At 34.9% G+C, this 12,914-nt stretch overlaps 1 protein-coding gene across 2 annotated transcripts in view; it reads left to right on the forward strand.

Moving 5' to 3' along the window:
• Positions 1 to 12,914, forward strand: part of CDH10 (cadherin 10) — a 93,275-nt gene that overhangs the window by 31,324 nt on the left and 49,037 nt on the right. For both annotated transcript variants that reach the window (XM_036398137.2, XM_036398128.2), the window contains exon 2: positions 7,207 to 7,586. In XM_036398137.2, the coding sequence (XP_036254030.1) occupies positions 7,356 to 7,586 (231 nt within the window). In that variant the 5' untranslated portion in view covers positions 7,207 to 7,355. The remainder of the gene's footprint in view (positions 1 to 7,206; positions 7,587 to 12,914) is intronic.

Raw genomic sequence — 12,914 nt, forward strand, 5'->3', positions numbered from 1 at the left:
CCATCCCTGCAAATATATAGGAAGCTTCAGTTAACACTTAACCTAAATCACTGTGGCTGTTAATGAAGTAAATTGCTTAGACTATCAGTGGTACGCATTGAAAATAATTTCTTAATTTCAAGAAGTAGTTCTAAAAACTACAGCCATATCCCTTTCTTCCTTTTGTTTTCTTTCTGTAGACTGGGTAGCTAGGTGTAGTTGTTCTTTCCTTAAAAATATTTTTTTTTCCTTAATATTTTGTTGCTAGCCTGATGTCTAATAATTTGTATGTTATAAATAATTAGATGTATGCTCAAAACTGAATGCTGAATTTATAATGAGGCTGAGTGGAGAGGAAGGACTATTTCATACTTCTTAAAAATAATATTCCTGTCCACATATCTTCTTTCCCATTTTCTTTTTCTTCTTTTTGAAGATAAGTGATAAAAAATCCACTATACTGAGATTGTTCAAAACTATTATACTTCTTCTGCATTATATTCTCCAGAACTGTGCCTAGGTAGTTGTTGGGAGGACAGGGTTCAAAGCAGAAGAATGGCAAGGGGGGATAGTAGAATCTCTCAGGTAACCTTGCATCTGGGAATGCCAAGGTCTGGAGAATAACAGTGCAGGAAACCTCACATGTTACACCTACTGCTGATGATGTCTGTCGGTGTTTTGAGAGATTTGGAGGCAGTCTCACAGACATGCTTGAGCTCCCTGCTTTGGGAGAGATCAAAGCAAAGATCATAAAAGCCACAGATGAGATCAGAGCATGGTGGTAAACTACATGTACACAGGGCCTTGAGAAATGTGTGTAAACAGCAGGGCCGCTGTCCATCAGGGTGGACTGAGCCTGATGGTGCCTGCATTCCCTCCTGGCTGTCTCTGCCCAGTGTTGCTTCAGGATCCTCTGGTTAGTGAGTAACGAAATGATTTTACTCTTTTCATTTCAGACATGGGTTTGTAGGTGTTCTGGCTGCCTGCCTGTGTCAACTCAACGCAGTAGTTTATTGTTATACTGTGCAATCTTTCACTTTTTTGCTACATCCTGCAAATTTCAGATAATGTCTTTATTTTTTTTTTTAATACTTTGATTTTCTTTCTTTAATTCAGCAGGGAGGGCTTATATACTCTATAAATTTACTAAATTAACTCTATACTTCTTCATCCTTATCATGCAGAAGAGTACTGAGTAGCTGCCCTGTGGAACTTTAACTCAGTATAGGCAATCAGATAGGAAAGAGTCATCTAGAAGGGAGAGCAGAGTGCCACATATAATAAAATGCTGTGGGTACCTCACAATTTATGGCAATTATAAAGATTCAAATATTGTTTGCATGTTCACAAGTCACCCACCATTTAGTCACTGCTGCATGTATAACTTCTCCTACAAAACTTTAGTGACAGTGGTAAATTTATCTATCTATGTAGAAAACTGCTATAATAGTGTGGCACTCTCAATGTCTTACTGTCAGAAAAGGTATATTCAGTGTATGTAGAGAGCTAAGAATTATTGTTAGCTATTGTTATCCAGATAACCAAATTAACAAAAAAAACCTCATCAATAAACAGTCAAAATTGTTATGCAAAATAACTTACTAATACCTTCTGCCTTTTCTCTGGTCTCCTGCTCACTCTTTGAACGTCCCACTCTGTCTTAAGCCTAAGGGTCTCACTCTTCTGTAAGAAGACATGGGAGAAGATTTGATGAGGCATCCAAAGATTTTTAGAGGGTGGAGGACTATATTCTTCACAGGAGGGGAACTGAGAGGAGTGGGTTTCAATACCTTTTTCCTCTTCAGTTTAACATCAGCTTGGAGTTATCTTTTCCATGTTTTGGATTTCTCTTCACTTAACTATAGTTGTGGATATCCAATTACTGAACTACCAGTGGAACATAGATTGCATCCTTAATCTTCCACTTTGAATTTAGTATAGTGCATGTTTACTTGTTTTGGGTTTTTTAACAGAATTTTTAGTACATAAATATACTTTAAATTTATTATATATGTCTATATATAATCTCCCGTAGCCAAAAAAATCAACCTCTCTAGCAAAAGTTGTAAAGTTCAATATTTCCTTTTCCTTTGTTTTCTCTGCTCATTTTTCAGTACCTTTCTCCCCAAAACACTCTTTGAATGAAGTAGTTTTGAGGATTAGTAAATATTATTAGTATTAAAAATTATAATAACTTATTTCTGAAATGGTAGTTGTTGGGGTTTTTTTAGTGTAGCATTGGACTATGTATATTCAACTCAAATTCCTAAGCAGATTAATGGTTGCAGGACTTAATAAAGAAGACTGAATTATAAGGTTCAAAGGTATAACTGCTACTTTGCAAATTCCTGTTATAATTCAATAATTTGAAGTGTGGTCACTGTGGTGTGCAAGAGTTCTGCTACAAGCTATGAAATAAGCAGCTTATTGACAATTTACCAATTATCTTCTTAGTTCAGAATCAAGCAATTACATTATGAATTACTTCAGTTGACTTCATTGAGATATAATACATAAAGTAATGAACATAAATCTATAATACAAGGAATGATGAGATTAGAATCCATTATGAATTGATCATTTGACAGACCTAATTTGTCTGTTTCAAATACTCTTAAAATTCTTTATAAAAATGTATAGTCTTCTTTTCCCTTAAGGGATATCTAACACCAATGGGTTACACATACAGAGAGAGAGATTTGCTGTGTTTTGAGTTACAGGCTGTTGCAAAGCTGTCTTTTTAAAGTACTTGCTTCATCACACTATACTCTAATGAATTAGAATTTCTGATTTTGATAGAGATGGCAAATAAACGAACACAACAAAACTACCTGAGCTGAAGGCTCTTTGTGAGGCTCAGTGAAAATACAGCTTTTTCTGCACTTAGCTGTCCTGTTACTTCTATTTTTAGTAGCTTGTTAAGTAGTCCCTATTACTTCAAATCTTAGGCAGAGGTTTGAATTTAATTTCTGACACCATAAGCCAGGAACCATAGTTCTGATGAAATAGAGGCACCTTAGCAAGTTGCCTAATTCAAGGAAGAACCAAAATGGTAAGAATTATGGCTCATGGCTGATGGCCATAGGAACTTTGGCAGTAGGCTGAAGGCCGGAGGAACTATGATAGAAGGTCTGGAAACCATGTTGGTAACTCTCTACCAGTGGCTGGAGAGGGTCCAGAAATTTGGTGAAGTAAGACAGAAAGTAAGAAAAGTTTCTCACTGTGACTACGTATAAGAATAGCACTGTTGGCATCAGCTCTGCAGAGCAAGAGCAAAACAGGAACAAAATATGCTCTGCTTGCTTCCAGTATAATAAAATTAAATATTATTCTCCTCATGAGATTCCAACACAATTTAATCTAATTTTTCAGAAAGCATCTTCAGTTCCAAAAATTTCTTTCTTTTGTACAAACATAGCAAAAAGGATTGAAAGACAAGATTAGAGCTGTGAATGGCTCCCAGCTGAAAGAGAAATGGAGAAAACAGGACCAGCATTGCATAAATATCTTTCCTTAAACAAGCTTTTTGAAATAATTAAAATTCAGTTCAAGTTTGATCAAGGTCAAATACAGAACAAAATTCTTAAATGGTAGGTATCCCAAGTAAAATTTTTATTGTTCAAATTTGCTCCTCCGAAGAGAAATTTACTGAAATTTCTTTATTAAAAAAATAAACACAGTGTTTTGATCTGTATTAAATTTTCTATTTTAAATTTGGTTCTGCTGAATTCCACAAGGAACTATATATGAATACCAAAAAACAGACAAGAATAGGACATAACTTAATATAGAAATAAAATTCCTAGTGTAAAAGTTCTGTCTCCTGAACCAGTAAGTGGAACTTGGACTCATGCATCAGTCAAAAGCATTCATGGCCCATCTTATACAGATGTTAAATCTTATGAGTTTCAAATGGCATGAAGTATGTTTTAGTATTGGAGAGAGGGGTTGAATTAATGAGAAGCAATATATAATATTTTTTGAATTTTGTAGAAGTTGAAAATCACATGTATACATTTGAGCAGCATTAAAACATGTTCTTCTAAGTTCTGAGAAATATAGAAGTGATCAACCTGTGGAAAGTACTGCCTAATGGTTTTAAAACTGTTACCTGAAAGCTAATGATGATAGAAATTGTTCCAAGAAAACTCATTAGAAATAATACAAATCCACAAACCTGTATAAACAAGAGCACAGTTGGGCACAATGTTCTTCTGTAGTAATTTTACTGTAATTTAGAAGGGTATAACACAAAAATATGGGAATTACACAGGAGGATATTACACAGAAATTGGACATATCTGATAGATTTTAAAAAGCTGTAATTTTTTCCCTTTGTTTCTTTTCTATTGTGACAAAAATTCAAGAAGTGATCTTCTGGGAAAAGAGGTAGAGAGAGATTTGATGAGAAAGATTGGTGAAACAGTTTAATTTAAAACTATTTGAAGCTATTTTAAACTCTTTAAATTCTTTTTAAAATAAATACTTGAGCCAACAAAGCTATTTAAACTCTTCTGAGTTCTCAAACCCTCCCCTAAGTTAAATTTTTTTTCACAAGTTTGATGGTTTTCCATCTTGTTTTCCAGGGAATTAAAAAGAAACAAAAAACAACCACGCAAACAACAAACAACGAACAAAACCACCAAAAACCCTAAACACCAAAAAAGCAAACAGATGAAAAATGTTTCTTCCTCCATCCACTCTTCCAGCACAGAATCCAGATATGCAATCTAATACAGAGCTCAGATTTCTGTTTACTTTCTGTAGCTATGGATTAAAAGGTTTCCTTCATCTAATTGTCTTCAAATTTTACCTTTATACAATGCTTTTTATTAGTTTAGTCTGTTTTTTTCTTTTTTGCTAGATCATTTTTAAAGGTAAATGTTATTATTTAGAGTAGACTACTATCAAACTCATCACATTTAAAGCAGGAAACTGAACTCCAACAGGACTCTCAAAGGAGAGAAAAGTCCTTGCTGGTATGTACATCCATTAAGCAGCTGTGCTTGCCAAGTACATTAGCTACTTTTGTGAGTTTAACAAATTTCATCTGAGCTTTCATTCTGCTGACCTAATTTAACAAGAAGGAAATTCAATAACAACCCCTAATATTGAAGCATTATTTCCCAAGAGGCATTTAACAACACTTCTACATCAAATAATAATGTGTGGATAATGGAATATATATACTGAGGGCAACAAGAAAGTGAAAAAAGGGAAAAAAAGAAAGGAAACACTTCCCCCCGTACACACACGCACACACACCCACACCCACACACACACAAAAAGAGAGAGTGAGAGAAGAAATTTCTATATACCCTTTTCAAAAACCCACTGGTTTTCAAAATTTTAGGGAAACGGTTTTCAAAATTTTAGGGAAATTGAGAGAGAATTTCAACTTTCAATTTCTTAAGGTCCTTGAGAAGAAATATTTATAATTATCGTGGAATAAATCATTGCCCTCTTCTCTCACTTAGAATACCTTTATCTTAAAAGAACGCAAGAATGAGTTGTGATAAATTATTTCCAAGGTGGAGGACCTCCAGTTTGTACATGCTGATATAATTCAGCATATGTAACATATTCATCATTAGTAGCTTATATTAGAACCGATTTTTCTGTGTATTAATCGAAGTTCACAAATGAGGTAAATGTCAAAATTTTAGAAGAAAGGGAAAAGGGGTAAACGAAATTATATATAACTTGGTGTTTGTTTTGACCTATGGAAATGTGTATCTGTGAGTTACTGAGAACAAGGCTGGGGCCAAAATCCTTAATAGCAGTGGCTTTGAGAAGTTGTTTGGACTTCCAAATGCTGAGAGAGAGGGGAGAATGTTCGCCTGAGTGAATATGACTTGAAGATAATAACTGGTTCCTGAAAAGTATATGTTCAGTTGTTAACATGCCTGCCCACAGACACACAGTTTTTAAACTATGTCACTGTATTTCATAGTGTACCCAATTTAAAATTCCTGACATTTTATTATAAGCTCTTTTAATCAACACAGGCTTACCGGAAATAGCTTAAGTAACACATGAATATCAAATTGAAATACAGGAAGAATTTCTGAAATGTTTACATAGCTCTTCTTTGAAAAATAAAAATATTTAAGATGATAGTGAAATATAGTGTAAAGTTATTGAAAGAAGAGCACATTACTTACCTATTAAAATCAGCAAAGAGGAGAAAAAAAGAACCCAAGCTTATTACTACTTGATTTTCTTGCCACATGTGGAAGAATATTCAACCCGTCCTTGTTTTTTATGGAATATGCTAGGAAGAATAGCAAAACCACCTCAATTAAAGTTTGCAGAAACTACACCCTATTAAGATGAGAAGTCAAAGATTATTATTGTTTACTGGAGCAAACAATTACCAAATGGTCTCACTAACAAAAACTGCTATTCTTTAAATGCTAGTATAGAAGTAAAGTGAAGAGAACTTGACTGAATTTCTCTTGCTGAAATAACATCTCATGATTCTGTTAGATGATGGAAGAAATAAAATAAAGCAGAGTGAAAAAACAAAAGTGGAGACAAAAAAAGGGTCAGTTGGGAGAGGCTTGCCTTCTCCCTGCAATATCACTTCCCACAATGAGATTAAATTCAGTATTTCAGGATAGTTGGAAAACTAGGCTGTCATATATTTTAAAATGTTTCCTACATTTTAAGGCTAAGCTCACATCACTCTATATTGCAAGACCATCTCAAGAACTTTTTCTGTTTAAAAGTTTGCTTCGTATCATGTTGTAGTTCTTCTGATGCCTACGATATTTCCTTTTACCATTTAAAATGCCCTGGAGAACTGGTGTTTTACCATTTGTAATTTCTAAAACTACTTTGTGTTAGAGTTTCATGTCTCTTGATACTAAGATTAATAAAACACTGAAATTCCTGTAAATGAAATTGGGTGGAAAACACCTGAAACAAAGGCAGCAGTATTTAATGTGTAAGTTTCAGCAATATTTATCCACCAGTCTAAATAAAGAACACTCAGAAGTTTTGAATTTTTTTAAAATGGCACTCTTACTTATTTTAAGGAAGTATTCTTACAGCAGCTTCCTGATATATTCAGTGTTCCCCCTACATGGATAACCTTTATATTTCTGACCAGATTGCTTTCTATGTCATCATGTTTTGTATGTGAAGGGTACAGCAGCAGTGATGTTGGATGCTAAGGAGTGAATGCATTTCAACTTACATTGTCTCTTCTCTGTTTTCTTTCAGGATTTGGCTACTGTATACAGTTCAGAGATGAGCTGCTGGAAACTGCTTGGCTGCATCAGAAACTAGATACATAAAAAAACAAGCCAAGAAAAAGCAGGACTTTACGCTCCACTGCTGCCTGGCTTGAAGAGCATCAGCAGTGGAGAACTATGACAATACAGCAAGTCCTATTACTTCTGCTGCTCTGGATGTGGCTGCCACATCCCTGCCATACAGAAATGCTCTTCAGAAGGACTCCTGATCTCAGACCCAGAAGCTTTGGAGGACGTGCTTTAGGGAATGATGGGAAAGCAATTCACCGCCAGAAGCGAGGCTGGATGTGGAATCAGTTTTTTCTTTTAGAGGAATACACAGGATCTGATTATCAGTATGTAGGCAAGGTAAGTTTCTCATAAGGTTTTCTGTATAATTTTCAAGTGTTCTTATCTTTCCACAGTCTTACTTTCTATGTCTTATTCTAATGTGTAAGAAGCAGATTTCCAAGAAACAGATAAACCATTTCTCCTATTAGAACCACTAACTTAGTGTTGCTAGTTAGAGCTACTGAGAAATACCTGAAGGAAAAAAATAAAAATATTTTTCACAGATTTTTTTGTTAAGGACATCATAACTACCAGCAACCCACTCAGTATGTCTTCATTATCAAAGCATAATATTATATAAATAATTATTAAATAATTTTTTAACTCTGTCTCTGAATATTTCATGTTTCATACAAGATTTTTCATTCTTTTTCTATGCTCATGTTTGAGGAATGCAGCCTATTTTGAAGAAAAAAATATTCTTCCTCTTTACCTCTCCCTGAAAATCAATTAACTGCAAGGAGTAAAGTTTACTTGCAAACCATGTGATAGAAATGACGTGGTTAGGAAGTGAACTGCAATAGAAGACAGCAGACTGGTACATGTGACTGTATAGCTTACTAGAGGTATACATAAATGACACTGGAAGTGTCCTTTAAACCATTTTCTGTTGATGTTTCAGTTTTCCCAAGTAATTTATTGAAAATATATATAATGTATAATACATTACACATATATATATTTTCTACACTAACATTAACTACATCATCACTACAATAACATTCAGTCAGGTAAAAGATGTTAATTCAAAGTGGTAATTTTCTTGAAAATGAAATTTAGTGTCACCAGTAATGGGTAGAACTTAACACCAATGATTTGTTCTAAACAAAGAAATTCAATTTTCTATAAAGCAGATTTTGAGTATTTACATGGTTTTGAACTTGAAAAATACCACAGTGATATACTGACTTTTTGAAAATCATTGAACCACAGAGCAGCTAAGATTTTAAGGCATGTTTGGAAATCAACAAGTTCAAACCCCATGCTCAAAGCAGAGTAAGCTTGATTTTTCTCATGGCTATGTCTGTCAGATTTTAAATAGCTGCAAAGGTAGAGACTTCACAATCTCACCAGACAAACTATTCAAGTGTTTGACCATCCACTCAGTAAAAGTTATGTTCCTATATTTAAAGGGAATTTCTTGTATATCACATTGTGCCTATTGTCTCTTGTCATGTCACTGAGCACCACTGAAAAGAGCAGGGCCTGTCTCCCTCACTTCTTCCCCACAAGTATTTATATACATTAATAAAGTCTGTGCTGAGCCTTCTCTTCTCCAGGCTGAGCAATCTCAGCTCTTCTAGTATGAAAAATGCCCTAATCCCCTACTCAACTTTCTGGCTATTTCCTGGACTCCATTCCAGTAGTTCTGTACCTCTCTTCACATGGGGAACCCAGACCTTGACACAGAAGTACAGATTTATCTCACCGAGGCAGAGGAGAGAGGAATGATTACCTCTCTTGATCTCCAAGTCATCTCTTCCAAATGGAGCCCAGGGTGCTGATGACCTTTGCTGCAAGGGCACATTTCTGGCTCCTGGTCAGCTTGCTGTTCAAGGTCACTCTGCAAAACTCCAGCTGGGCCCCAGCATGTACTGGTGTATGGGAGCATCATATTAGAAAATATTTCTTGGAAGAATTAAGGATACTGGAGGATTTGTGAAAAGAAATGCTTATTAAAACTTATGAAATTTAAACACTAAGTAAAAATTTAAGAGTGCAGGCTTATGAATGTAAGTAATTTTTTATTTGTTGCCTTGTGTCTGTAATATTAGCACTAGCATTTAAATACTGCAGCCATTTCCAAAGCATGTTAAGTCTTGTAAATAGTCCCTATATTTATTTCATCCAGTTCTCAAGTGTAAAGTCATGACTACCAAGTTTTCTTAACCAAGTAGGCCAGTTCCTCAGTCTGGGTCAGGTAGATAGTTTATGAAAATTGACCTTACCCACAAAATAAGAAGGGTCACTGTATCAAAACATTTACTATTGTATTGAAAGTATATTGCTTACAACTATTTTGATAGGTAGGTGACAAGAAATGCCACTTTCCTGTTAATTTCTCTGCAGCATGTTTAGAGATGGTGTTTGGAAGTTTTGGGAGATAGTAAGAGAACTCAATGATTCATGGTCAAGGACTATGAGAGAATTTTTGTACAATGCCAGTGGACAAATCAGCAGAACTTCCAAAGCTGATTCATCTGGGTTTATGGTTTACATCTTTTGTTTTCTGATCTCGTGACTGATATATTTTTTCTTGCTTCATAACCTGCATCTAAATATCTGTCAGGGAAACTTCATAACTGGTGAATATGAAACAATTGTCTGCAATTCACAATGCAATTTATGCACTCATTTATTCACTGTTTGGGTCATCTTGAGAATGTTCAACTACAATAATATGATGGAAATGGGGTTCACTGAATTAAGGGGATACAAAATCCCATAACTACTGAAGCATGCCTTCATTAATCTGTGTGGAATGGTGGCAGAGTACATATTGGCTGGTTATGGACATTCCCAGGTTTCTTTAGATTAGGACTTATTATTATCACAAGAAAGAGGATGGTCATCCTTTCCTTCGTGTAACACAGAGCATCCTTAGAACAGAAATCAAAATTATGTAAGTGATTTTTGTATATGCTGAACCTCAAATAATGATTCCAGCTGTATTTCTACTAAAGGTTGAAGTCACAAAGAAGAGCCATGTGGAAAAACAAACCCCTCTCTCTCTCTCTCTCTCTCTCTCTCTACATATATATATATATATATATATATATATATATAATATAATTTGTCTTTGAGGTATCTTTAAAAAAAAAAAGAAGAAAATCTGAAGAAATTTAGAAGAAATTTCTTACTAGAAGAAAATCTGAGTAAAAGTCATCCTCCCATTTTAATTAAACAATGCAGGAATGTTCTAAAAGAAATGTAAACCTCATGTCAGAAAACCCCTTCATTAATATTATGGAAAGTTGATTCATAATTTTTATTTCTTTTCTTAGTATACAGTTTCAAGGCCCATTTATTGTTTTTCAAATTAAGTACTGAAATAAAATATTACGCATTTTCAAACCTGTTCTGAAAAACTTCAGTTTACTTTGAGTATATCCAGAAAAAAAAACACTTTTGAAACAAAACTTTTATTTTCTAGTAGTTGTCATCTAAAGGAAGCACTATGTACCAACAATATCTTTGTACAGGATCATTCAAAAATAAATTTACAAGTAAATTCTTTATCCATATTAAAGTTCATTTCCCCTCTTATTATCTCAACAGATCTTGTCAATTGTTTATTTTTGCAGATATTCTCCCAGCTTAGATTTCTGAGATAAATATTGACTTTTTCTGGCAATTTCCATTACAGTTGTTTTATTGCATAAACAATCCACTGGCACAAATATTTCAGCACTTTGAGAGACTGAAGCTCTTAGTAACACTGCAGTGCCTTTTAGTATCTCAAGGGATAATTTATCATATATTTGCACATAAATGTATATAACATTTGTGTGTGTCATATTAGAACTGTTACCAGAAAGGATTATCCTGGCAGTATTCACTTTCACATGCTTGTAATGTAGTCATTATCTTTGATGGTGTAAAGAGCAGAACATGTCAGCCTCTCTTAGTTCCTTTCACTCAGAGAATCCCAACCCAGACATGATTCTGAGGGAAAGACTTAGTAAGCTGTGTGTGCATGACACATTTTCAGGAGCAGCAGTTATAGTTTCAGTAACTATCCATTGACACTGTGGATGATGTGCCACATAACAGTCAGGAAGACATAAGGCAGTGAAGCCTCAGATGTTGCTTGTATTTTTGTTTCTGATGAAGTAGCTATCAAAAGTACTGGTTTGAAGAGGGTAGCATAAAATATCATGTTTTGATTTCAAAGAATTCATCATCAGGTGTGACACATATAATAAATGGTCCCAATGAAGTGATGTTATTGTAGTGGTAAGGTGAAGACTTACCAAGCTCTTTTAAAAATCTCTGCATTTTGATTTCTGAAGAGGGTTTCTACCATAGTTCTTTCTTTTTTGAAGACCTTTGCTGCTATGAGAGACTGAAGAGAAAGGTTTTGAATTCCAAGTGCTAATGTGCAGGCTTAATATTTGGTGTGAAGCTCTGACTGAGAGATATAAAATGCCTTTTCTTTCAGGTGATGGTAATCAGCTCTGTGGCACTGAAGTTCTGTAGAGGCTGAATTTTCAGCTAGAGCAGATTCTCATGACAGAGATCAATAAAAAAGAATGGAAAGGGTTGGAAGATATTCTACAAACTGAATAAATGAATAGTGATCTGTCAAGGTGAAAGAGGGCAGCTAGTCCTTTAACAGTTTCCATGTGAGGTGGTTTTGGTACAATTCCACATGAAGCAAAGCCCAAGTTATTCACAGCTGTGTATCTTCAAAACCCTTATCTTATTAAAGATACTGCACTGTGATGGAATTGATATTTGAGACACAAGAACATTTATAAATTTATTTCTTTCTCAGCAAGACTTAAAATACAGAATGTGAAGAGGGTTATTTAAGGCACCAATTCATCTCAAGTCTATGAAAGATTGCTTTTGGGGGTACATGTGTGGCCTCCTAGAAATTTATGAACAGGTCAACAGTGTCAGAGTGTGATATTGTTTTCCCATAATATCAGAGACATCAAAAGCTTCCTGTAGGATTGTCCTGAAGGCTGATTGATTCTCAGTGAGTCTGGGAAAGGTTCATTCTCAAAGTCTGTTGAGTCTCAGCTTAGTGGGAGTTATGACTATAACTGCTTAGATTCATCACTTACTCTAAATCGTTTAGTGTGCAGAGGGTTGATATTTTCTGTTTGCAGAAGGATTATTCCATTGGAAACCTCAGTGTATGCTGGAGGCTCTGATTTCTTGCTTCAGGGAAACAGCAGCAAAAGGTGCTGGTGGCAAAGAGCTATCCAGGCTGAATACTAAGGTTTTATTTTCATAAATAATGAATTGTTTGTTAGCTACTGTTCTGGATGTACCCCTACAATACACTGGGTTTTGTTGGATGATACAGAATGCAATGGGCAACTGTTGAAGAATGCAAAGGCTTTGTATTGTTCACAAGTCTTTTAGTGATGACCAAAAGAGCCACAGTTTTTGTGAGCCTGAATTTGAAGCCAGATATATTTGTTCAAAGACTGTGGCTTCACAGCCTGGGACAGATGTCTGTGTGTGTAAATTTCTTTAAAGTGTTGTCTGCTTAGAAGAAAAGAGAGGTTAAGTCACCTGAGTAGGGCATACTGAGGGCATACTTCCTTACCCACTGCTTAAGGAGACGATTCCCAGTGTCCAAATTATGTGATTATATTTTTGCTCACATGT

The sequence above is a fragment of the Molothrus ater genome, chromosome 1, assembly GCF_012460135.2.
Source record: "Molothrus ater isolate BHLD 08-10-18 breed brown headed cowbird chromosome 1, BPBGC_Mater_1.1, whole genome shotgun sequence".
Classification (NCBI taxonomy): domain Eukaryota; kingdom Metazoa; phylum Chordata; class Aves; order Passeriformes; family Icteridae; genus Molothrus; species Molothrus ater.